Genomic DNA, 27,519 nt, shown 5'->3' with positions numbered 1-27,519 from the left:
CAAAGGGGTTGCTCAGAAAAGGCTGCAAATCTGCCTGGAGTTGCAAGGAAGTCTGAGCCTTCAGCGCTGGAAGGACAGGGCATTTCTCTGCTGTCTCAAAGAGAGGAAGGTCTGAGCTCTTCTCAGCCCCACAATTTTACTTTCTTACTTCATGGTGCACCATGCAAATTCCTCTGGGGAAGCCTGCAATGCTACTCTGGATGCTGGTCATCACCTTTGCTGCAGCCCTTAAAGGTGAGAGCCCCCCCGTCCTGGGAAGAGGACATGGACATGGGTTTTTTGTGTTTCCCTCTGCCTGGGACCTGTATCATTCCCAAAATACTTTGCCCTTTCCTGCCCTCCCATAGGATGTGTGGAGGTTGGAGAACCAATAGAAGGATGCAGATCTGACGTAGCCCTGCAGTACCCCATCACCAGGCATAGAAGAGATATTCACCAGCCCCACGGCTGGAAGGAATGGGATCCCAAGCTGGCTCTTCCTGACCTAGGCACATCTGAGCTGTGTCCTCCCATGGTATCTTGACCCCTCTCTCCAGATCCCCAGAGCATTGCTCAGCCCTGCACTGTCCTGCTGTGCGTGGGAATGGGGAGAGCCAGGCTGGCTCTGGGCTTAGCTCTGGCTGGAGAAGAAGGAGCAGGGACAGGATGGTCCTGATGCTGTTAAGTCTCTTCTTGGCAGCAACTGCAGGAGTTAAGGTGGGTCCCGGGAACACAGGGCCATTTCTGTGCCCAGGTACTTCCATGCCTCACTGTAATGCCTATCCATCCCATGCATTCCTGCTCTGTCACGTCTCATTTATCCACATATTGGGGTATCCAGCCCATGGAGAGAGAAAGGTTGTGTGTGGGAACAGAGACAGCTTTAGAGCTTTAACTTCCCTCTGTAAAAGGGAGAGGAGCAGGCTGTAGCCCCCTAGCATTCTCCTTCCCCCCCTACCAAACACCATGCCCTGGCTGAATGGACAGTGGTGGAGAGCAACTCTGAGTGAGGGGCACAACAGGTGGAAGTGATAGGGGGCCTTTGGGCACCCTGCACCTATCCGCTTGTTGCTGTGGCCATGTGTCTTGGCAGATGTGAGCCCACAGGTGTGGCTGGTGGCGGGTGGAGAGGGACTGACAGCACTCAGGGGCTCAATGCATCTCTCCTGCCAGGTCTCTGACCTTTGGGTTTCACTTGTACCAATAGCTGCCTAGTGTGGGGGTACCAAGTTTGTCTTCTACATCAACCACAGTTCTTCCACATCACAATATGTGGCTGCTGTGGACAGGCAAGCCACCACCTGTAGAAGCAGTTCCCAGAGCACATCTCTGGTCTTGCGCATCCTGCATCCTCAGGACCCTACCAACTACATCTGCATGTGATGACTTAGCACAGCTTGCAGGAGCCAGACAGGGACCAGGCAAAATCCTCCCTAGGTCTCTGCTCACCCTGGGACTACCAGGTCCAGTGAGCTCCTGCCTGCGCTCTACCTCCAGCCCCTCCAGTTTCCACCCCAGGACACTGATCTCCTGTACACAAGAACCAGCATGAAGCACCACAGGAAAGAGGATGGAAAGAGAGCTAGACACTCTTGTGGATGCAAGAGGAGGAAGAGGAGGGGTACTGTTGGGGAAGAGGGAGTGGAGCAGGGGATGCCTCTCTTTCTGCTGAGCCAGGGCTGGAAGAGCCTAGCAGTGCCCAGAAGGGTCCCAGCTCTGACTTGTCCTCCTGCAGGGCTGGAGGGTACACTTGGACCACAGCCCCACAAAGGGTGTAGATGAGCACCAAAGATGAGCCCAGCATGCTCAGCCCACCTCTATCCATGCAACCACTGGCACTGGTTTGTCCCCTGGGCTGGTCTTCCCAGTGCTGCTGGGGAGTGTGTGATGGGGCGAGAAGTCACAGGCTCCATCTGCCCAGCCAAGGTCTTGCTTCTCCCTTCTGCGAGTCAAGAGTTGGGCTCTGCTCCCCTCTGTGTCCCTTTGGGGTTTAGTTTCTCTTCTCCCTGCCCCAAAACAGAAGGACATGATCCCATAGAGGATGGGTCCTTGGCTACTGCCCAACTCTAAATGCCACTACATAAGATGAATCCTTGCACGGAAATCATCTTCCCTTTTCAGGTGGGGTGGGATGCTGGTGCAGTGCAGACGAGGGAAGTTTTCAGAGATTTTTTCTGAGCATGGAGTAAGGGGAAGACATTCCTAGACAAAGCCAATAACTGCCCCAAGGAGCTGTGCAGAGTCTCACCCTGAGCAGCCCTGGGATTTTCTAGGGGAAGGCCATTTCCTGGAGAGGTTTAAGAGCCCCATGCTTCTTGTCCATCTGGGGCTCATGTGCAACTGACAAACCAGTTCCCCATATGTCTGTGCCCAGCCTGGTCTCTGCACTCTCTGTGCATGGGGGTGTGGGTCCAGGCATAGCTGGTGAAGGGAGCAGGAGGACTGGGAAGGGCTGGGGACTCCATGTTCTTCTTCTGCCAAACTTCTTGATTCATATCTAAAGATATGGCATGTTTAGCAGCAGTTACCCAGGTACTCATAGGTCTCCTGCCTCAGCAGTCCTTTGGGCAGTGCAAAGAAATATGTGTCTGTGGTGTCTGGGCAAGCCACTGCCTCCAGGGATAACTCCTGGAACTAAAGGCCAAAATTCTGGTTTTGTGCACCGTATAAACCCAGAATGGACTACTGCACCCATGAGCTTTCTCATAGACACTCAAATCCCACACCTGCCCTGTGTATTTCCAGGTACCCTTTCCGCCATAAAGATGGTGGCATCTGGTCCCAAGGAGGGGAAGGTCTCTGGATCACTCCCACTCACCTGTAGTGTAATGGGAGCACCTCTGGATAGCCCTCGATATGACTGGAATTGTGTTCGTCAGGCTCCAGGAGGGGATCTGCAATTTTTAGGCTGGATCTATCCTTTTGGGAATAACACAGGGTATGCCCCACCCTTCCAAGGCCGAGTCACCATCTCTGCAGATAAAGACAAAAACAAAGTCTCCCTGCAGCTGCGTGCCCTTACAGCCTTAGACACAGCCACCTATTTCTGTGCCAGGCAGCACACAGTGATGCCAATGGAGGGAGAGGCAGCACAAAAAGGGCAAGGAGTGCTGTGGTGACAGGGACCTTTCTCAAAATGACAGTTGCCTGTACTTTCTCTGGGAACTATCAGTGCGATTGGAACTCCCAATCTATCCATGGGCAACTGAATTTGCAGTAAAATTTGACATTTATAATGGAAGTTAGAAATAAAATTTCATGTGTGAATAAGTCCCATGGGCAGGTCAATCCTCAACGCCCCCCCCAGCAGACTTTTCACCTCCATTCACAGACTACCCCACAAGCTACCATCACTGCCTCTTCCTCACAGCTACCCTGGTGCTCCTTCAATCCCAGGAGAGGACAGAGGGACCACCTCAAGGCATGTCTCTGGGCAGGGATGCTGTGGAGCCAGTGTAGGGGCTGCAGAAGGGCACATGGCTCCTTCTCTGTGCAGCCCAGATCTGCCTGCCCCAAGCTGCCTGTCCAACCCTCTCCTGTAAAGAAGGGGGTTATACCCTTGGAGGGTAGGTACCCTCACAGCTCTAGGCACAGAGGGGTGAATGGATGCTTTGTCACATGTTGGACCTGGGGTGGGGCCTGAGCAGTGCCAGTCTGCAGCAGCATGTATAAAACCTCACTGCACAAGGGGAGAGGCTTTTGGGCTGATGAGCCTTTTTGGGTGAGAGGAGCCTGGAGCAAGGGACCATCAGGAGAGTGGGAGGTGCCTCTGAGAGCACAAAGGTGGTGGAGAAGAGGAAGGAAGAAGGTAAAGAAGGCAAATGGTATCCTGGGCTACATTAGGCAAAGCATTGTCAGCAGGTTGAGGGAGGGGATCCTTCCCCTCTGCTCACCACTGGTGAGACCACACCTGGAGAGCTGTGTCCAGTTCTGGGCTTCCCAGTACAATTGAGACATGGATATATTGGAGAGACTCCAGTGAAGGGACACAAAGATGATTAAGGGATTGCAGCATCTCTTCTGTGAGGAAAGGCTGAGAGAGCCGGGACTGTTCAGCCTGAAGAAGAAAAGGCTCGGAGGGGAGCTTATCAATATATAAATACCCAAAGGAACAGTGTAAAGAGGATGGAGCTAGGCTCTTTCCAATGGTGTCCAGCAACAGGACAAGAGGCAATGGGCACAAACTGCAACACAGGAGGTTCCCTGTGAACTTGAGGAAACACTTTTCTACTGTGAGAGTGACCAAGCACTGGCACAGGTTGCCCAGAGAGGTTGTGGATTCTCCCTCCTTAGAGATATTCAAAAGCTGTCTGGATGTGGTCCTTGGCAACTGGCTCTAGGTGGCCTTGCTTGAGCAGGGGGGTTGGACCTGATGACTTCCAGAGGTCCATTTCAACCTCAACCATACTCTGATTCTGTGAGTCTAAGTTGGTTTCTATAGTTTCCGGGTCAGGCTTGTAGTGAGGCTGAGCATGTATTCCTGACAGGTGCACTGACACAGGATACCATATATACATGGCTGGCCACACACATCAAGAAACACAGACAACACAGCACTCATGCAAATATGAATAGCACAAACAGCCTGATATTGTTTCCCCCTCTGGCTGATCAGGATGAAAGGCCATTAATTGAAAAAATGTATATATATTCACATATGTACACTGTAGAGACCTCCAGTAGCTGGCCCTAGGCACTCAGGTCTCTCCAGTAGTTGTCCACACTTCTGAGGTTCACAGTCTCACTCCAGTTGCTGATTCTATGCACCTACCCACCCACCCACAGACACACACACTCTATTCCCCCCCCAAGTAACTGACCTTAGACATCCAGTCTATGCGGTAGCTGGCCCTGGATCCCCTGGTCTCCCATTGTTTCACATGCAAAAGAGTCTCTCTGCTAGCTGGTCCAGACCTCTGGCCTGTACTCTGGCACTTGGTTTGAACCTACTGCGCCCTTCTCCCAGTAGTCAAATCTCAGATTCCTTCGTTTCTCCAGTATTTTCAGATTCTCCAGATTTATGGCTGCTTCAGCTCCTGGCTCCCAAGCCTCTTATCCTACTCATTGGCTAGTCTGGTTTGATATTCAGTAGTGATTGCACACATTGACATACACACTCATACAAAATGCACTTATTCCAGTCTCTGAAGTTTCTGGTACCCCAGGCACAGGGGTTCTTGCAACCCATGATTTCCCCTCCAATTGCTGGCACCACCATGACCCAGGCATTTATGATCCACAGTCTCTTCTCCAGTTGCTGGCACTTTGATCTCCATACACACACATGCACACAGAATAGAGAGCCTCCTCACCTAGGAATATAGTTAGAAATGGATTTTAATAAGAAGGTAGGACAGACTGTGGAGATCACATGCAGGGCATGGCCTGACAAATGAACTGACCAGCCCCCAATGCACACAACAGGACCCTTCTATCCTTTTTTCTGGTTCCCCACATTTCTCTCTCCCTGAATCACCTTGATCCCTCCTTTTTTCCATCTTTTTCTCTTCTCTTAGCACTTCTCTTGCATATTCTCACAATCCTCTTAGAGCACTTTATAATATGATGTATTCAATCCCCAAATCCTCTTCCTTTTATCCAATAATAAGTCACTAAATTATCATCCCCTTTTTGTTTGCAAGTCATCCTGGTAAGAGTTTCCCTATTTCTTAACAAGGATAGGATAGGATAGGATAGGATAGAATAGAATAGGATAGAATATAATAGAATAGAATAGAATAGAATAGAATAGAATAGAATAGAATAGAATAGAATAGAATAGAATAGAATAGAATAGAATAGAATAGAATAGTTCAGGTGGAAGGGACCTACAACGATCATCTAGTACAACTGCCTGACCACTTCAGGGCTGAACAAAAGTTAAAGCATATTATTAAGGGCAGTGTTCAAATGCCTCTAAAACACTGACAGGCATGGGGCATCAACCACCTTTCTAGGAAGCCTGTTCCAGGTTTTGACCACTCTCTCGGTAAAGAAATGTTTCCTAATGTCAAGTCTGAACCTTCTTTGATGCAGCTTTGAGCTCTTCCCTCGCATCCTGGCACTGGATCCCATGGAGAAGAGATCAGCAGCTCCCTCTCTGCTTCCCTTCCTCAGGAAGCTGTAGAGAGCAATGAGGTTGCCCCGCAGTCTCCTTTTCTCCAAGCTAGACAAACCCAGAGTCCTCAGCTGCTCCTTATAGGACGTACCTTCCAGCCCTTTCACCAGTTTTGTTGCCCTTCTCTGGACACATTCGAGTACCTTCACATCTGTTTTTAATTGAGGGGGGGCAGAACTGCACAGAATACTCAAAGTGAGGCTGCACCAACACTAAATACAGTAGGATAATATCCTCTTTTGAATGGCTAGTTATACTGTGTTTGATACACCCCAGGATGCAGTTTGCCCTCTTGGCTGCCAGGGCACACTGCCAAGTCACATTAAGCCTGCTGTCAACCAGCAATGCCAGATCCCTTTCTGCAAGGCTACTCTCCAGCCACTCCTCTCCCAATTTATACTTGTGTCCAGTGTTACTTCATCCCAGGTGCAGAATCCAGATGATGACCTAAATGTCCTTACTGGATGGACTCAGGGAGTAGTAGATTCTCTGTGCTCTGTTTTCACTGTTTAGGTTACTATTGTGTTACTGGTTTTCTCTAATTTTCCCATCTTGTCTCACTGTCCATGTTCACAGTAATTAGACATTAAATAGATAACCTAACACTGGTTACGTAGCGAGATTTATTAATTGTGCTGTTGGCACTGACTCTGTCTGCTGCTTTCCAGGTTTTGATGCCTGGATTTATGGACCTCTGAAAGGGAAGAATAGAGCAAGATACTGAAAAAAAAAATTACACAGCAATAAACAATATACTTGTGTGTCTCACCCAGCTCTGCTTTGAAAACATGTCTGTGACATGATCTGGTGTGAATCTATCCATTTATCTCCTGCACTGCACTGAGACTTGGCCATGTCACATCCTTCCCAAATGAAACTACTGTCTCTGAAGAAAAACGTAGAACCCAGTCTTGTTTGTCACTGGCATCCCATGATGCCACCTCCTAAACCATCCTTTGCACGCATTCAGCAAGTCCGTGTGTAGAAAAAAAAAGAGATTGCATGGTTGAATTCAGTCTTTCCCTTACTTTCTTGAAGCAGTCACAAATCAGAAGCTGGGAAGCTCTTACAGTAAACGGCAGAAGAGGGAGACACAGTTTGAAAAGTGAGAATTCATGACACAGGTTGAAGCTGTTCTTGGAAATTCAGAGGCTGTGTAGTGAAACGCATATTGTGTGGCTCTCCAACATGACCCAACTTCTCCTAATTGCTCTAGATCTCCTCCCATATGCGTGCGCATTTGAGGATCCTTGCCTCCTTGTGATTTTCTTTCATGTGTGTCTCTCAATTTCCACAGTATAAATGTGTATTTATGAAAGTTGTGTGTTTACAAAGAAACAGAAATTATTAGCTTTTTACTTTCTGTTTGTCCCAGGTCTCATAAGTGCTTCAGTGCTTTGGAATGCTTTGGAGAAGGCTGAGGTACTCCATGACTTTTTTGCCTCGGTCTTCACCAGCAAGTGTTCTAGCCACACCACCCAAGTTGCAGAATGTAAAGGCAGGGACTGGGAGAATGAAGAACTGCCCACTGTAGCAAAAGATCAGGTTTGAGACCATTTAAGGAACCAGAAGGTGCACAAGTCCATGGGACCTGATGAGATGCATCTGCGGGTCCTGAGGGACCTGGCGGAAGAAGTTGCTAAGCCACTATCCATCATCTTTGAGAAGTCGTGGCAGTCCAGTGAAGTTCCCAGTGACTGGAAAAGGGGAAACGTAACCCCCATTTTTAAAAAGGGAAAAAAGGAAGACCTGGGGAACTACACACCAGTCAGCCTCACCTCTGTGCCCAGCAAGATCATGGAGCAGATTCTCCTGGAAACTACGCTAAGGTATGTGGAAAATAAGGAGGTGACTGCTGACAGCCAACATGGCTTCACTAAGGGCAAATCGTGCCTGACAAATTTGGTGGCCTTCTATGATGGGCTTACAGCATTGTTGGAAAAAGGAAGAGCAACAGATGTCATCTACCTGGACTTGTGCCAAGCATTTGACACTGTCCCGCACGACATCCTTGTCTCTGAATTGGAGAGACATGGATTTGACAGATGGAACACTCGGTGGATAAGGAATTGGCTGGATGGTCGCACTCAAAGAGTTGTGGTCAACGGCTCAATGTCCACGTGAAGATCAGTGACAAGTGGCGTTCCTCAGGGGTCGGTATTGGGACTGGTGCTGTTTAACATCTTTGTTGCCAGCATGGACAGTGGGACTGAGTGCACCCTCAGCTAGTTTGCCAGTGACACCAAGATGAGTGGTACGGTTGACATGCTGGAGGGAAGGGATGCCATCCAGAGAGACCTTGACAGGCTAGAGAGGTGGGCCCATGCGAACCTCATGAAGTGCAACAAAGCCAAGTGCAAGGTCCTGCACATGGGTCGGGGCAATCCCAAGCACAAATACAGGCTGGGCAGAGAATGGATAGAGAGAAGCTCTGAGGAGAAGGACTTGGGGGTGTTGGTTGATGAGAAACTCAGTGTGACATGGCAATGTGCACTTGCAGTCCAGAAAGCAAACCATACCCTGGGCTGCATCAGAAGAAGCATGACCAACAGGTCAAGGGAGGTGATTTTCCCCCTTTGCTCCACTCTCATGAGACCCCACCTGGAGCACTGCGTCCAGCTCTGGGGCCCCCAACATAAGAAGGACATGGACCTCTTGGAGTGAGTCCAGAGGAGGGCCACAAAGATGATCAGTGAACTGGAGCACCTCTCCTATGAGGACAGGCTGAGAGAGTTGGGATTGTTCAGCCTGGAAAAGAGAAGGCTCTGGGGAGACCTTATAGCAGCCTTCCAGTACCTGAAGGCGGCTTGTAAGAAAGCCAGAGAGGGACTTTTTACAAGGGCATGTAGTGATAGGACAAGGGTTAATGGCTTTAAATGGAAAGAGGGTAGATTTAGATTACATATTAGGAAGAAATTCTTCACTGTGAGGGTGGTGAGGCACTGGAACAGGTTGCCCATAGAAGTTGTGGATGCCCCCTCCCTGGAAGTGTTCAAGGCCAGGTTGGATAGGGCTTTGAGCAACCTGGTCTAGTGGAAGGTGTCCCTACCCATGGCAGGGGGACTGGAACCAGATGATCTTTAAGTTCCCTTCCAACCCAAACCATTCTATGATTCTATGATGCAGTGTAGAAACATTTGTCCTCTGAAGAGTTTGGGGCTTTTCTAATGTTTTTAGGGCTTTTCTATTTTTTTTGTTCTCCTTCCTCCTCATTCTCAGATGCCTATTCCCTGTCAGCCTTGTAGCATTTGTCCATGAATGGGGGAAAGTTTCAGACTCTCTCACCCTGAAGAGTGCTGTTGCTGCTTCCTAAGTACAACTCTCCCTTTGTAGACTGGAGACTTGTGTCATAACTGATCAAGATGGTTATGATGTTTATGGATTAACCAATGTACCCCTAAGAAACCAGTAATACCTTAAATAGGCTAATAAACCAACTTTTATTACTAATAGTATTAATACACAAGCAATACTGAGTTAAAATTCTATTGTTTAATATTAGTATTGACGCACAAGTATATTACTATAAAGAAATTTTAGAAATCACACACATAAGCACTCCTAAATTGCAATTCTATTGCCTTTCCTCCTGCACATAGAAAGGTAAAAGTCTCTCTCTCCTTACAAAATGCTTTCTTATTTGAACTTCCCACACCAAGTCCTTTGACCATAGACTTCTTGGAGAGTCCAGCATTTTGTTGAATGTTGTTCCTTACAGGATCCTGGAGGGCTTGGGTCCACAGTTCACCACCATCTGTAGATATCTTACTGCTGCAAGATTTCCTCTGCTTCAGTTCTTTGTTCTCCACCCAACTTTATACCGTATCCTCCATTTTTTTCTTTTCCTGAACATAGCTTTTAGCCACCTTTGCACCTCCTTTTTTCTTCCCACACTCTTCTCAAATAAACAACATGCCACTAAATATCTTTTTTTCTCATTGGTCCCAATTCTATTACTTTCATACCAAAATTTGGTATTTCTGACACTATTACCTGGCAATTTTGGAACAATATGGTATTACTGATACTGTTGTGCAGATGAAGGCAGCTTTCCATCCCAAGACTCCCTTCTGAACCTTCAGTTCATGCCAGTTTCATTTCATTTATGATGTTATTTACTTTTTTGGACATAATTATCTCACTTTAGCCCTGACTCCCCTACCTAATTCTAATTAAGCACTATCAGTTTCTCATCAGTGCCCAGACAGCTTGCATACCAGAGCAACAAAATAACCCATTTTGTGCTCATGATATACCTTTGCCCTTGAACAGTTTTCATCACATGCCTGGTTCCTATCAGAGGCCTTAGGTAGTTCTGACACCTGGAATCCCTGTACAACCTCTTCCTCACAGCTGTCTACAGAAAGTCCATGAGCACTGGTACAAGAAAAATCTATGAAAAAATCTGGGGTGGAACTTTTTTAGCTGTATGAAGGACTACATCCCGTCCTTCCAAATCTGGATCAGCATCTCCAGAGACATGTCCAAGAAACAGTTCCACTGGAGATTTGCCTCCTCACACTTGCAGTCACCTCTACCTCCCCCTGTGGTAGCAACACCAAGACAGAGATGCAAACAGTGTTAACACTAGAAAGAAAGGAAAGTTTACCCATAACCAGGGCCTATTGTGGAAGAAAGCACAGGCCTACATTGGTTTTGCTGTTAAATCGAAGACCTTAGGGGGAGAAGAAGAAAGAAATATTTTCAGTAGATGTATCCTTGTGATGCACTGGGAGTACCTACCCAAAAGAAGCATTTTGGCTGAGGGCATAGATGACCAGTGGTCCCTTTTCTGCTTCCCTTTTTCACTCTGTTTTTCAAGGGCTGAAACAACAGCATCAGTCCTGAAAAATCAGGCAGAGGCTTTAGGGACAGCTTTGTGATTTGGAAACACTGTGGGATGATGCCTGTGTTTCCTCATCTTTCCTTGCAGGAGACAGCCAGACTCTTAGAATCACCAAAGCATTCAATCACAAGGAGGTCCAGGTGGGAAAGGAATCCTGGAGACCACCTGGTCCAAATATCTGGTAAAAAAAGGGCCTTAGATTAGATTGTCCACAGTCTTGTCAAGCAAAACATTGAATATTTCCGGCAAAGGAAATTTCTACCACCTCTCTGTGCAATATGTTCCAATGTTCTCATGGTAAAGATAATTTTTTTCATAGCCAGATCAAATTTTCATTTTGGCAACTTCTGCCAACTGCCTCTTGTCCTGTCCCTGGCCACCCTTGTGAAGAAAGTACATCCATCTTTTCTGTAACTACCTTTTAGATGTTGGAAGTGATTAGGTCCCTTTAGCTTTCTTTTTTTTTTCTCTCAGTTCCTTCAACCTTTCCTCATATGCCAAGCCCTCCAATCCTCTAATCTTATTGGTGGCCATTTGCGAGACCCTCTCCAATTTCCCAAAGTCTTTCTTGAATGAGTGGGACCAACACTGGACACAGCATTCCAGGTGTAGCCAAACAAATGCTGACTACAGTGGAATACTGATGCTCTCCACCTCATACAAATCAGTCACCTGAGCCTGAAGTGATTGTGGGAAGACTTTACTTTCCATGACGTCTGACTGTGGAGGTCCTCCAGGGACACCCTAGAGCAAGCTCATGTGGTCAGAATCTCAGTACTTGACAGCCTGCTCCTCTTGACCACTGCCCCTGACAACGATCACTCCTGTCAGCAAGGAAAGTGAAAGTAGAGGTAACAACTTTTCTGTAACTTTTAGTGTTCTTTGTGCTGTTAATCATTCTTTCACAGAGGCAAAAAAATCCAAACTTCTTCATAAGAATGCAATTACTGCATTGTGATTAACGTCAGTTTGACCCATTGCAGCCTAAACCACGACAATACCTGCCTCTCTGTATTTGCAGAAGAGCAATCAGTTACACACTGTAATTAGAACATGAAAAAAATATGCTGAGCAGCGCAATTAAGTCCTAAAAGACCTTCTTTTTCACTCATTCTGCACTACCTTTAATTCACTTGCAACTTCTGCTCTAAGTATTGGCATTAAAACTTAACAGCAAATACAAGAACAGCAACACAGGCTTCCGTATGATCAGCAAAGTATAGCTTTATATTGTTAACTTACATGATAAAAAGGCCATCTCCACACACAAAGGAACACAGAGGTACCCAGGTAGGGGAACCCAAATAATACCCTGAGCCAGCTTCTCCCAGGCCACCACAGGTGACTGACTCATGAAGGGCTTATCTCCACAAACATGAAGGAACAGAAGAGGCACAATGGCAGGTAGGTGATCTCCAATAACATATTCAGAAAAAGAAGGGCCCTGCTTCATCTCCTCCCAGGGCTGTCCCAAGAGAGCTATCAGCTCCATGGTCCAGGTTTGAAACTCATCAGTATGAGTCAACAGGAGATGCTCTCTGGAGCACCTTTCAGACTGAGGGGAGTATTAGAATCATAGAATCACAGAATCATCAGGGTTGGAAAAGACCCTTAAGATCATCGAGTCTATCCGTTAACCTATCACTGCCAAGTCCACCACTAAACCATGTCCTCGAGCACCACATCTACCCTTCTTTTAAATACCTCCAGGGATGGAGACTCAACCACTTCCCTGAGCAGCCTGTTCCAATGCCTGACTACCCTTTCGGTGAAGACGTTTTTCCTAATATCCAACCTAAACTTCCCCTGACACAGTTTGAGGCTGTTTCTTCTCATCCTGTCACTTGTTACTTGGGAGAAGAGACCAGCCCTCACCTTGCTACAGCCTCCTTTCAGGTAGTTGTAGAGATCAATAAGGTCTCCCCTCAGCCTCCTCTTCTCCAGACTAAACAACCCCAGTTCCCTCAGCCACTCCTCACAAGACTTGTTCTCTAGACCCTAAACTAAACTAAAACGCTATTAGTGCCTTGGGGATACAGGGCACATTATGGGATGCCGGGAACACCTTAGGATGTTTATTGAAATAAACAAAGTCAAGGAAAGGATCAAGGTGGTTTGGGGAGGAACAAACATAGGAAAGCACAGGGAAAAAGGGATAAAAGGGGACGGTCACATGTAAATAGATGGATATTCAGTATGCTTGTCTGACCGTGTCCTACACCTGACCAGTGCAGCCTGTCTTGTCCTCTCATTAAACTCCAATGTAAACTGGAATCTGGGGAGAGGTTGAGTAATATTTTTCCTTGCTTTTGCAATTTAATGTGAACAAGTGTTTCTGTTTTTTTCCTGGAAAGAGGCAGCTGAGCCTTTCTAGTGTGGGCTTGTGGTAATAAAGCAACCATGCACAAAGAAGCCATCTGCTGCATCTCCTCCAAGTCCACCCTTATCCTCCTGGGATGCCATCCTGGAGGCAAAATTCCTTCATCTCCTTTTCACTTCCCTGCCCTTGCTTCCCCTCCTCTTCCCGCTTCTTCCCTAACTCAAGATTGAGGTTCAGGATTCAATGTTTCCTGCAGTTTCCTTTCAGCATTAACTGAAGTTATCAAATGAATTTGTAAAACTCAAATGAAAAGCAAGGTAGTTACTTTAGCAAGAGATATTCCCCAGACACTCACACAAAATGAAAAGCAGGCATAAATAAATAAACAATCTAAAACATAGCTAGCCAGGTGGTTAAATAGTAAGGCAAACAAGACTGAAGTAAGAAAACCATCATGAAAGGGGTTATGATTGAATAAAAATAAATCACAAAAAAAGAAGGGGAAAACCACAACAGTGTCAGTAACAGATATAAAAATCAAGTACCATAAGGCCCCAAAGTGGGGTATCCTTGCTGCAGTGACCATGGGATGGTGGAGTTCAGGCTTCTGAGAGGAGGGAACAAAGCAAATAGTAGGATCACAATGCTGGACTGCTTTGGCTTGTTCAGGGTCCTTCTTGGAAGAAGTCCATGTGTTACAGACAAAACAGTCTTATGTTGAGGAATTTCACTTCCTTTCCTTTATTGCCTAGTAACATAAATTTTTAATTATGATTTAGATACTGAGAAACAAAGAAGACATAGACCACTAAACAAACACTTATGAAAGCACCCTTCACCAGGTTCAAATTGAGTCCAACATCTCACCTCCTCCCTTGTCATCTCAGTGTCTTTTGCTTCCATCACATGATATACTCAGTTCTTCCCAATTCCTTTGATGAGGCAAGGGGCAGCTCAGGAGGTTGAGATCATGTTCCTCATAGTTTCTTTCTGCTGTGCCTTGCTTCTTGTTCATTTTCTCTGCTGCTCCTTGCTTCTTACCTCTTCTGCACTGGCATGGGTTTCTCCACAGGCCACGGTCGCTTCAGGGGTTTTACCTACTCTTGCATGGGAAAGTGGTTCCTCCAAGGACCGCTCTCCTTTTGGGAGGGTTCCTGCTCCAGCATGTGTTCCTCCATGGGTTGCACTCACTTCAAGGGCTGTACTTGCTCTGGCGTGGACTGCCTCTTTCCAGCACAGCAGCTCCAATCATCTCCCCAACAATGTCCCCGTCCATGTGTCTTTTTTTTTTTTTTTTTTTTGTGTCTCCACTCATGTCTTTCCTTTCCTGTCTCTTGTGTGTCCTCATATGTCTCCTCCTATGTCTCATCTCAGGTTTCTGTCAAAGGTGAATTATTAAGAGAAATCATCATTGTGGGTTAACTAAAAGGATTTTATTAATGATTATACAATGATCAAATGGAAATTAAACAATGATTGAATGAAAATTAAATGGTAATCAAATGGTGATTAGGCAATAATTACATTGTAATTAAACAGTGATTTGACAATGACAATTTAAATGATATTTTAGACCATGTTTAGATGGTGGTCAAACACTACTACTTACTACACTTCTAAGAATTAAGCTATAGCTGGATATAAAAATGTCGCTAGCATATATTATACCTTTAGGCCTAATGTAAAATGTTGCTTACCTCATTATAGATATTGGATGCCAGGTAAGGGATCTCTCAACCTCAAGGAGTAACCTTGAGAGGCATCCCTGCTCAAGGGGAGATCACTGTCATGCAGCCTGCTGCCATACAGCAGAGCTCAATAGGCTTGGAGGGCTACAGATATTTATAGCATAAAGTGATTGACTTGTACCCAACCCCCCCCTTTGCTGTATGTGCAGGAGTGCAGCCATAGCAGTTATAGTTTTGTCTAGTCCGAGCTCAGGCTGGTACTGTTAGTTCTTGATAAGACACGGCTTATATTCCTTAGTTTCTAAGAAGATATGGCCTAGCACAATTCTCACAGGTTGCACAGCAGGGCTGATTTCAGTCAGGTCTACTTTTTGGTGATGGCTGAACCAAAACACAGTTCACTCAGTCAGAATGGGTGCATCCATCACAGTCTCCTTTTTGTTGCGTTTACCCTAGCTAGCACCCTCTCTTAAATATAGTTGAGCAGAGATGTCATATGCTCCTCTGATTGGTTGAGGTTTTGACACCTGTTGGATTGGCTTTATCTGTTTCAGTGCCAGCTAGAAAAAGTTGTGACAGGCACAGAGCAGTATGTGACCTCCTTCTGTAAAGGACACCTCTGCAGCACCTTGCTACTGAAACCCTGAAATTTATGCCCAATAAACCATGAGAGACTGTCCTGAAGAGAAGAGAGGTCCAGGAGAACTGCTTGATTTTCAAGAATCATCTCCTCCAAGCTCAAGAACCCATGTACAGTTTTCATCCCCATGTACAGGAAGCCAAGCAAAGGTGGCAGAAGGCCTACATGAATGAACAAGGAACTCCTGACAAAACTCAGACATAAAAAGGAAATATACAAGTATGGGAAGCAGGGCTGGGTGACCTGAGAAGAACATAAAGATTCTATCAAAGCATGCAGGCATAGGGATAGGAAAGCCAAAGCCCACGTAGAGATGAATCTGGCACGGGATGGGAAACGCAACAAGAAAAGCTTCTACAGGTATGTCAGCACCAAAAGGAAGACATGAGGAAATGGTCCTGCTGCTAAATGGGAATGGGACTTGATGACAATGGGCACAGAAAAGGCTGAAGTACTCAATGCCACCTTTGTTGCATTCCTTATTAATTCTTTATTACCTGCAGGAATTCCAGGCCCCTGAGGTCAGTGGGAAAGTCTAGAGCAAGGAAGACCAAGCTCCTCCTCAGCTGATGAGGATCAGGTTGAAAGAACATTTAAACAAACTGGACACACACAAGTCTTTCTGAAACTGACAGGATGCACTCACAAGTGCTGATGGAGCTAAGCAATGTCATGTGAGGCTGCTCTTTGATAATTTTTGATTATCTAAGTTGATGGGGATTCAGGAAGGTTCATGAGAACTGGAAAAAGCAAATGTCAATTTTATCTTCAAGAAGGGCAAGAAGGAGGATATGGGGAATGACAGGCTGGTCACCCTCACCTCAGTCCCTGAGAAGATGATGGAAAAAAGGATCCAGGGCAACATTTCAGGTGTATGAAGGACAAGATGATTGGGAGTAGTAAGCATAGATATAAGAAGGAGAAATTGTGTTTAGCCAATATGATAGCCTTCTGCAATGAGATGACTGGCTTGGTGAAGGATGCAAAAGCAGTGGATGTTGTTTATCTTGATCTTAGTAACGTTTTCAATGCTGTCTCCCGTAATATTCGCATAGAAAAACCAGTTACATATGGGCTAAATGAATGGACAATGAGTTGAACTGAAAACTGGCTGAACTGCTGGTCTCAAAGAGTTGTGGTCAGCAGCATAAAGTCCAGCTGGAGGCCATTACTACCTCAAGGATCAAGAATGGGTCTGATGCACTTTCACATCATGAATAACCTTGATGATAGAACAGAGTGCACCCTCACTGAGCCTGCAGATGATACAAAACTGGAAGGAGTTGTTGTGCTACCATTCAGAAGAATCTCCACAGGATTGAGAACTAGGCAGACAGGAACCTCATGAATTTCAGTGAAGGGAAATGCAAAGTCCTGCACGTAGAGCAAAATAAGCCCAGGCACCGATACATGCTGGGGACCAACCGATTGGAAAGCAACTTGGCAGAAGGACCTGGAGGTCCTGATGGACAACAAGGTGAACACGAGCCAGCAAAGGGCCCTTGTAGCAAAGAAGGCCAAAAGCTTCCTGAACTGCATTAGAAGGAGTGTTTCCAGCAGGGTGATGGAGGTGATTTTTCCCCCTCTGCCCAACACTGGTGAGGCCACAACTGGAGTCCTGTGTCCAGTTCTAGTCTTCCCAGTACAAGAGAGACAAGGACATACTGGAGAGAGTCCAGGGAAGGGCCACAAAGGTAATTAAGGAATTGGAGCATCTGTCATAGGAGAGGCTGAGAGAACCAGACTGTTCAGCCTGGAGGAAAGGTGGCTCAGGGAGATCTTATCTATATAAATACCTGATGGAGGGGACTAAAGAGGATTAATCCAGACTGTTCTTCGTAGTACCCAGGGACAGGACAAGAGGAAATGGAAACAAACTGAAATACAGGAAATTCCAGTTAAACATAAAAAAGAGTTTTTCACTGTGAGAGTGACTGAGCACTGGAACAGGTTGCCCAGAGAGGTTGTGGAGTCTCCATATTCAGAACTCAACTAGACATGGCCCTTAGGGACCTGCTTTAGCAGGGGCTTGGGACTTGACAATCTTCTAACGTCCCTTCCATCCTCAACCATTCTGTGATTCTGTGTTTCTGGGACAAACACCATGCCCCATCTGTCCCATTCCCAAATTTTAGAAGATCCACACAGATAAAGAGGCAATGATGCCAAGCAAAATTAACCTCTGAAGAATTTGTGCATCACAGACTCATTTTGCTAGAGCATGAAAATATTAGAGATATAAATAATTTTAGGTCCAGAATAGTCCTGATACATAAGAAAAAATTAAACTGACAGTTAATGTGTTTGGGACAGCTGGTTCCTGACATTCTTAAGAAAATATCCTACCTTAAATCTCTAGAAGTTTATTAAAAATATATCTTTATATCATTTCAGTAGGAGAGTTGTATTATTACCTTAATCTACCATAAAAGTGGCTGGCAATGCTATTTTTAATTTATGGCAATTGCTGTGTGGTTTGATTATCCAGCAATAAAAGAGCAGAGGAAGACAAAATGCAGCATTCAAAAGACACCAAAGAAGGGGTGTCACCTGACACTGAAATGAAAACACAAATGTTTTTGTATGACTGTTCATCACTGTGTGGACTAGGTATCACAGTGGTTGAAGGAGACTGAACCACCCAACACAAACTGACTTCCTGAAAAGCCTGAAGGTGCAACATACTCCACTACTTCACGTCATCTGCCCACAGACAACTGCATCCTGAAGAACACATTTGATGCTGATTGTGATTCAAGCTATGGGACAATCACTACATGCCCTGACAGTTTTTCTTGCACTCAAATATGGATGTTGGGTTCAAGACCATTTGATTTTGAACATATAATTATCAACACCAGTTCAGCAGATAGGTTTTTGCCTGCTACAGTTTAGAAGTTTCCATCTAAGTTACTCATTGTGTCCCCTTTGTATCCATTACAGAGAAACAAGTGGTTCTAAGAAATTTGTCACTTCCCAAGGTATTTTAGACAGATGAAATAGCTCAGTCAATTGCACTTGGGGCATGACTCTCTCTCCACAACATTCAGATGACTACCTCAAATGCAGCCCCTGGAAGCTACATGTGAAGACTCTAACACCATGTGGCTGGAAGACAGCTCCAGTTTTCCCTGACTAGGCACACAGATCATGACCCTACACTCTACTACTGAGCATCATCATTGAAATGGGGCCCTCTATCATCATCTCAACTTTCAGCAAACAATGCCCCTCTATCCACCACTTCAATCTTAGTATTACAGTTCTCCCCCCCTTCACCCCTTTTCCACATCTGTTTCTTCTTCAGGTCAATGATTTAAGAGATCATGCATTAATTCCCTCTTGAACTGCATGATTAATATTTTACTCCATGGCCCAGATCATCATCTCCTTGTCTTTGCCCATAACAGCTACAGTTTCTTTTCATTCATTTTCTCCTTAAGGATGACTTCAAGGAACATTTTCTGAGTTTCATACCATACCAACTTACCTCACTGTCATAGGAAATGTAAGTTAATGCATTCATTCTTAAACACCTTCATGGGCTACAGGTTGCTGTTGGAGATGGGAGCTGCAGAGTCTCCACTGCTGCTAAACTTTAAGGAGGCCTTAGAGCTTGCCTGGAATCACCCAGGCAACTAATAGCTTCAGGGAAGAGAGCAGGGCCCATCCACTCTTGGGCCATTTCCAGCTGTGGCCTCTTTATGCCATGGTCAGCAGCTAGAGGTCCCCCTCCCACCCCATTTTTTGTGTATATTTATTATCCCTCACTGCCAACTTTCGATACCACTTCAGCAGATGATAAGAGTAATAGTTTTGCACCCTTTCCCCTTGCTGTCCCTTTCACTTGGGTAGATCAATCCTATAGTAGCTCACAATTGCCTTATCATCTTCCTGCACATGTCATTTTTTTCTTTTCTTTCAGGGTGTTAATAAATTTCTCTTCCTTCCTGCTCTCTTCCAGCTTGAGAGCAGTTAGAGAGCAGTACTAAATCATATTTCCTTAGTACACCACCTGTGCCTGTCTGTACCCAGGTCTTCTTTTTTTCCCTATAAAGCTGTTAATGGGAGGTTAGCTTAAAGTTACTACCTCAGGGTAAGAGAACCATGGCATGTCAATTTTCAAGGATTTTTCTGTTTAAACACTATCTGGGGCTGGGGAGGGAAGTACTCATACACTTACCCCAGTGCAAATACCAAGTGATTAATGTTTTAATAAAAGGCAATTTCCTGGTATCATGTGGCTGTGTTTACATCCTTACATTGCAAGGTTATCTTTTATAGCATCTTCAGTAACAGTCAGACAATATCTAGCCAGCACAGTTCTGCTTCTTTAGTAATCACTGAATTGTCAGCTGCTTTGCTGTCCAGCCTACACATGAGGAATGTATGCAAACAAAATTTATCTTCGCCTGCATATTATGCTTCACAGAAGTCTTTAGGTGCAGGTGGCACTAAGGATGAAGAACTTGTCCATCATGCAGGATTTGATCAATCCACTTTGCATCATCCAGAGCAAAATCCTTATTTAATAACTCCTCCCATGGAAGAATATATCTCTACCTAATAAGGAACAATCATTTCTTTTTCACTTTTAAAGATAGCAAAAGCATGATACAGACTTCCTGAGGCACCAAATGACCTTCAGCAGTGGCCCATCCAGAAAGATAACAACTCTAGAACCCCAGGTTGAGCGTATTCCTCTTCTTCCTGGGCAAAAAAAATAGTTCAAAGTGGAAAAAAACCAGAACACTTCTGCAATGCTGAAGAGTTTTGCTAATTGTTGTAGAATAATACTCAAACAATTTTTGCATTTTCATTAGATTAAAATCTGAGCATTCTCAGAGCAACATATAATCCTTCATTATAATCCTACAAGTCCCAAGCAGCTTCAGATCCCCTCTTTTGGCCCAGCTTCAGGTCCTTATTTTAAAGTCTATGTGATTTTTCATGTGGTATCTGGGGTATATGACTACCTGTCTCATATGAAATACTGTACAGTGAAAGGGAAGGAAGAGGCACTTTTTGTAACTAAGTATATCACTGTGTGGAGAACTTGGAGTAGCACAGTGACAAAAACACTGTATGGTCCCATACGAAAACCTGAGACTGCAAAAGGAACAATATATTTTGAGGAAGAAAGGAAAAGGGAATGTGTTGAAGAAGAGAACTGCAGAATTCCTATGAGCATTTATTCTGGAAGTATATTGCTTACTGAGCTAACAGAAAAGGATTTTAAAAGCTTTGGCCTGGATCAAGTTGTTTGAAATCACTCTCCTATGAAATTATTGTTTTCTCCTCTCATGATTTTGGAAACAATGGTGACTTTGTAGTATTGGTGACTTCGTGACAGTCCATGTATGGATCCTTTGGGCAAACCGCTCTCATTTTATTCCCTGATTTTATACACCTTTGGAGTGTGGTGAGGAAAGTGGGTTTATTTGACTATGTGCAAACAGTGTGGCAACGGACAAGCTTGTATTTGGAACTGGGATCACTTTTTCAGTAGAGCCAAGTAAGTTCCACTTGTTTTACTGCTAATGTATTTCTTAAGTTTGTGGTGGGGTGAACAAAGGGATTGTGTGATGTGATAGCATAATGAGAAATTTCTGCCTTCTTCGATCTCTTGAACATGCATTGTCCAACCAGGTGTTTGAGTCCTCAGCTCATATTTAGTTAACAAAGCTTTTCACAAACAACAAGGATAGCTTCCTAGCTATGTGCATCACCATTACTCCTCAGATCCTCACCCCCTCCTGCAGCCGCACTGCTAATTTTAAGACTGTTGTTTATAACCAGCGGGGATAGTGTCTTAGCCCAGCTTCAGTACGAGATGAAAGCAGTTGCTCGCTTTCTTTTGTGTAACACTAAGGTGTGCGAAAAGGAAAAAAAGGAGATATAAAGAGTTTCAGGAGAAAGTAGTTCCCATAAAAATACAGGGCATATTAGGTTTTGCAGCAACTGCTTCAAATGTGAGCAAGCCTTTTATATTTAGAAATGGCACTCTTCTGAATGTGGTCTTTATAAGGATGGACCATCTTCCCCAGCTTCTGTGTGACAGTGTGAAAGTTGGGGCAATGGGTGAGTTTGTTGGGTTGATTTTTATTGTCCCAAAACATTCAGTTGCATACAACCACCTGAACACACACGGTCCCCAGACAGGCATGGGACTCTCTTAGGTGCTAGCTCTTATCTGCAATCCCCATACAGCTATACAGCTGCCTTCAAATCTTTAGGGCATCTTACATGCCTGTTTTGGGGTAGATGCATGCAGCTCCAGTTCCTGTGGGAGTAGGGAATCCAAAGATACTATTTTGAAAACATCATTTGCAAAAGTAGGACAGGTTCCATCAGCCCAACCTCAGTCTATGCTTATATAAACTTGCCAGTTATCAGTACAAAAAGTATTCTACCATGACCAATCGACCAACAAAAGGTGTTGGTGGGTGAAAGTCTAATAGTATTGCCTTTTCAGACAAACACAGCAGTCCTAATGTGAGGTTCAGTTTCCACACAGAAAGTATCTTGCATGCTTTTTTAAAACAAACTGAATTTCAGAACTGTTATATCAGTAGTTGCTGTGTCATGACTCCTGTTCTTCAGGAAAGACGGAAAAAAATCTTTCCCTGAACAGTAGGCTTTAGAAACTATTGGTTCCTCCAAAGTCATGAATAGATTTTCCAGGTTTCTAGAATGCTGGTATCCTGACTCTTTGTAGTGCCTTTTTTTTTTTTTTCCCATGGAAGATATTCAAAAGGACTTAAAACAGCTAAGAACACTGCAGGAGCTGGGCCTCCTGAGAATCTCCAAGCACAAAAGACATAGAAAACTCCTTTAATCACTACACAGATTTTGAGATGTCTCCTCCTGAGAATTCAGTAAGAAAATAGCTAAGGAATTACTTGGTTCATTCCCTGTATACTTCTCATTGGAGGAAGCCAAGATCCACAAGAGGATGGACTATCTAGCCAATTCTGTGATTTTGTAAGATTAAGAGGAAAAAGAAGTACGATTGCTTGCATAAGTATATTAACTTCTTTTTGTGTGCAATACAAATATAACCGCTCCCCCCCACATCCCCGCAGTAGAAACATGCCCTAAGGATCTACAAGAGATCTGTTTCTTTCAGAAGGGACAGACAGAGAAAAGACAGAATAGATGTTGTATTTGGAATGGCACTAAACTCCTCTGTTAGACACCCCAGTGTTGTTCTTCAGGATGGCTCAGCATTATGTAGTGAGATGGTCTCATGACTTGGTAACCTCTCCAGAGCTCACATAATACTATTCACTTGTTGAGAGGTTTATATGCCTGGGTCAAGTTCCACACAGAAATATTACAGAAACTTTCAAAAAGAACAGAATTTGGAAAGAAAACGTCCTTGGAACTGAACATTTGTTAATGAAATATTTAACCTCATCTTCCATTTTAGCAACATTATTTTGTATCTGCAAGTAATCCAATTCATTGGAACAGCATTGTAGAGTGGAGTAGCAAACTGTCTTCTCTCCCTATGTGCTATGGTTAAGCCTTTTAGCCTCATCAGGTAACAGATTTTTGGGCAATAAAAAGTATCTAAATTGTTATGAATTCAAAATTAATATGGTCATTTGTGTTGTACTCTTAAAAGTTCCTTATTTCAATGTCCCTCACTTGAGGGAATTAACTTTTTCTATATACATAAGTTCTGGTAAAAACAAGCTTAGGAGCCCAAGGGATTAGAAGCTCCAATGAAAATCCCACCCTTATACTCTCTTTCTGTCTTTGATCTGCTCTTTGGGAAACATGAGGAAGAAATAAACACAGAAAGACACTCAGCTGTCAGGGGGCAGACATGGCTGGACTGTATCTGAACTATAGATGATTTAGCTCTCAGAAAAGTATGCAGAAAATGAAGTCATCCCAAAATGATGCTTCTTTTTCAGACAGTCAAGAAGAATCTGCCCCAGAAGTCATTGTGCTTAAATCAAAGGACCCCAAACAATATGACAATAAACTCAACGTGGCTTGTTTGGCAAGGACCTTCTACCCTAAGAACATCAGCCTTGATGTGCCCAAGAGTGACATTGTATATGATCTGAAGGCACCTCTTGTCACATCTGAGGGGATGTATAGTACCATGAAGGTAGTTGGAGTGGAACCAGATGCAGAGGTGACCTGCAAGGCTATGCACAAGGGGAACAAGACTACAGCCAGCGTAATTCTGCCAGGTACAGTGTTGTGGTCCAAACGCAACGTGATTCTGGGAGATGCATCTTCCAAGATTTTTTCTTGCCCTTTGAGAACCTAGCAGGAACAAGTAAATACAGTCAGAAAGATATTCAGGTGCTTAGTTAGGTGAAGATGAGATATTCAAAAGCACCTAGTATACATGACCTTAATTCAACTATTTAAGCACCTGGAGTTTTCTTCCCAAAAAAGAAAAAACCAAACAACCCCCCCCTAAACACCCCCCCAACCCCTCTAATATTTGGAAGTCTACCTTTATCTAAGGCAAAATAGTTCAAGGGACATGAATATACATGCCTGCTAGAAGAAAGTTTGAAATAACTTTTATGAAAACACAAAATAAAAAAAGGACATGTGATTTTTTTTTCCCCCCAAATCTTTTGGTTATTTTTTGATCACTTTTTAAATTGTTCTTTTCCTATGGTAAAGTTAATTTCAAAAGGGAGAGAAAAAAAACCACAACAATCCTGTTAGGTTTTTTTTCTGCAATCATAAGCTAATTTTTCTCTTCAAGTTAATCTCAGAATTAATGACCTGCCATCTGATTCTCCAATACCGCTTATCTATTGTTGGAAAAAGAGCTATAGGTGTGTTTTGTGTAATTTTTGTTTTATATAGTTTGGATACAATTTAAAGTCTCTCAATCATTCAACAGAAGAGAAGACTGAAGAATTTGAAACAATTAATGCTTGCAACATTACAGATGACTCTACAAAAGGTTTGTTGCCTAAAGGAACAATAGAGTATGGTTACTTTATTGGGGATTCAGTAACAATGCATGAAAATGCATTATCTTTGGTACAGAAATCTTTGGTCTGAATTGTAGATACTTACTGAGCAATAAGCTGCACTTTTTGTGGACTCAATACCAAAACATGAAAAATTCCTTTCTCTGGTGCAGAAATGTCAGAATTGGAAATACTTATTGAGAAACAACCTGCTGTTTCAGGTTAACAGACTAAATAGCTGACAAATTTCCATGGGATAAAACTGCAACGGGAAGTAAATTCCCCACTGAGCAGACTTCTCCTCTCTTCCCTGCACTTGATACATTCCTCTGTCATCTTTTCCTTTGTCCTGCTTCCCTCATCCACCTATGATGTGTGGATTTTCCTTCTTTTTTGGGGGGAGGGGGGAGAGGCGGGGGAGTGGGGATAATACCAAGACCACACACTCTTCCCTCTTCTCCTTTTTAAAGCAGATATCAAAATGGAGAAAGTGAATATGCTGTTCATAGCTGTTTTGGGGTTGAGAGTCCTGCTGGCAAAAAGCATCGCCTTCAATATACTCATGAGTATCAAGCTGTTTCTCTTCTGAGGTAGGAAACATGTCATTGGGTCCCTGGGAGCACAGAAGGCAAGTGTAAGGAGTGACCAGTTGGATTTGCATCCTTCTGTAACCCCACAAGGAGTGACATCAGTTCAGCTGTCCCTGTTTCCACTGGATAAATTAATGGAACCCCCAAATTGCACCTCATCCCCAAATTGCCTTTGTATCAGGCTAGTCCAGAGCATCTCAGGTTCTATCAGAAATCTTCTGCTGGTTGTTTCAAGTGGCAGAGCACAAAGTCTGGATAAATGTCCAGATCAGCAAGAACTGTAAAGGGAGAATACCAAAAGCCAACAAATGTGAAAAGGGGGATTGGAAAAGGAGGAGGGAGAATTCTGAAAACCAGGTACCCAAAATGACAAAAAAAAAATTCTGCAATCTATTCTGGATAGATAAACAGAAACTCGGCACTACTGCATTAAATGTGAATAACAATTTAAAACAAACATTGTTTGCTTTTTCAGGTACTGGGTAAGTGAGCCAGCAATGGGCTGAAGAAGAGCATGAAAGAACACATAGCAGGATAATTTAAACACCATAGGTCAGCTTTGCTACCAATAAACATCTAAAGAATCAACACTCCCGCCCAGCTTCTGTAGATCTATGAGTCCCTTTACTTCAACAAGGTCCTCTTCAGTTAACACCATCTGGAAGCTTTCTTAGACAGCTAATACTGCTGAACTTTTGTATAGCTTAGTTTCATTAACTGTTAGAATAATTTTTTTTTATTTCTTATTTCCATAAGAAATCATCCCTCTGCTAAGCAGGAATAGTTAGCTCCCGTACTCCTGTATCCATTGCACTGAAGCATCCAAACTGCTTAGATAGTTTCAAAAACTTAAAATTGACTTTACACTTACTATGCTTTAAAAATACCACCTTTGGTCATATTACATTATTGTCTACAGAAGCAATGCTTTTCTGCTTAGGGATCCCAGGCACAGAGGCAGCATTGTATAGTTTAATTTTTAGAAGCTTTTATTAGTGGCAATTTTCTAGTGCAGGTAACTAGATCTCCACTTGGACCTGAAGGAATTAACTTCAGACAGGTATACAGTAGTATTTTAATTTCCATCTCTTTAGAACATTCTTCTCTTTTGTTAAGTATATGGTACATGTATTTTAAGTTTCCTTAATGTACACCAAAATAAAGTTTTATTATGCTTGGTTTGCACAGTGCCCTTTCTTCTGAAAGTCGGGTGGAAATTGTTGAAATGCCACCCTCCTATCCAGTGACCACTGAGAACCAGAAAACCACCTATTACAGCCTGGATTTCCTTTTTATTAGATTTGTCTTTCTTGAGCTTTCCACAGCGAGAGAGAGAGAGACTCCTTGGCACATTTAAGAGACTTCAGGAGGGCTAGGAGTTCTGGCCCTATTGGGTTTAAAGGCATTTTAATTATTCATGCCCTTTTCAAATTACTCAGGCTCAAAATTACGGACCATAAAAAAAAGAGAGAAGGGTCTAAAGAGAAATCTGTTAAGACAAGGGCCAATATGAGCACTAATGTACAGACCTCAGAATGTGATTTTCCACTCATGAATACTAGGAAGGGGCTAGCAGGAAACACTGTGGGGTGTTTTGATAGATAACCTAGCCATTTGGTTGGCAGTCAAAAAAACCCAACACTGACTTTTGTCTCACAAGCTGCAAGCTGCTGCCTGCTTGAAGCAGGATACTGTGGTTAAAAAACATGACTAAATCACGCTATGCAAGACAAATTCCCCCTTGCTTTTAAAAACATGTTAACCACTTCCTGGGGGGGGCAGGGCCTACAACGTTTTTCAGATGCTGACTGAACTACTCCTGGCTCCAAAACAGCCCCCAGAAGGGTGCATGGCAAAATCTCTTTAACTAATCTTGACAAGTTTAATTGTTCAAACCCTCACTCCCATCCAGAAGATGTGCCATTTCTATGGTGAAACCACTGTCTCTAGGTCCTACAGCTCTGTGGTTGGGTCCCAGGAGCACACACTTAGTGTGGAAAACCCTGGTGGTCATGTTTTTGTTTCCTAGGCATCCCAAGGGCCAGATGGACATGTGGGAGCCAGCTAGACTATAAATGTCCCTTGAAACAGCCTCCCTCCTGTCCCAGTTAAGCAGGCCATACTCTACTTATGCAGTCTTAGTGATGCAGCCACACAACCAGACCAGGCTAGACTGCTCTCACAGCACCCAGCTTCTACTGTACTGCTTCCTTTACACTCTGGCTGCTGACCCTGAGTTAATTTCCTTGTAGGCAGTGCCCAGCATTCTGGTCCTCTTCCGTCCCCAAGCATGATGCTGTCCTCAGCAGCTCTTTAACATCCTCTTGCAAGTGGGGTAGCCCGAGACCAAAGTGGTCCATGTGACATAGAGTCTGCAGAAG

The 27,519-nt window shown here is 44.1% G+C and overlaps 1 gene segment (V, D, J or C); it reads left to right on the top strand.

Annotated features, from left to right (window-relative positions):
- Positions 1–26,272, top strand: LOC148050209 (T cell receptor delta constant-like). The segment is given in 5 exon segments: positions 1–234; positions 23,517–23,801; positions 24,476–24,538; positions 25,019–25,138; positions 25,614–26,272. Coding segments are annotated over 4 exon segments (540 nt in total).
- The last annotated feature ends 1,247 nt before the right edge of the window (positions 26,273–27,519 follow it).

This window comes from Nipponia nippon, unplaced genomic scaffold (genome assembly GCF_047370975.1).
Source record: "Nipponia nippon isolate SJK-2023a ecotype South Korea unplaced genomic scaffold, ASM4737097v1 scaffold_9, whole genome shotgun sequence".
NCBI lineage: Eukaryota > Metazoa > Chordata > Aves > Pelecaniformes > Threskiornithidae > Nipponia > Nipponia nippon.
This window is presented reverse-complemented; position numbering and strand designations above follow the sequence as displayed.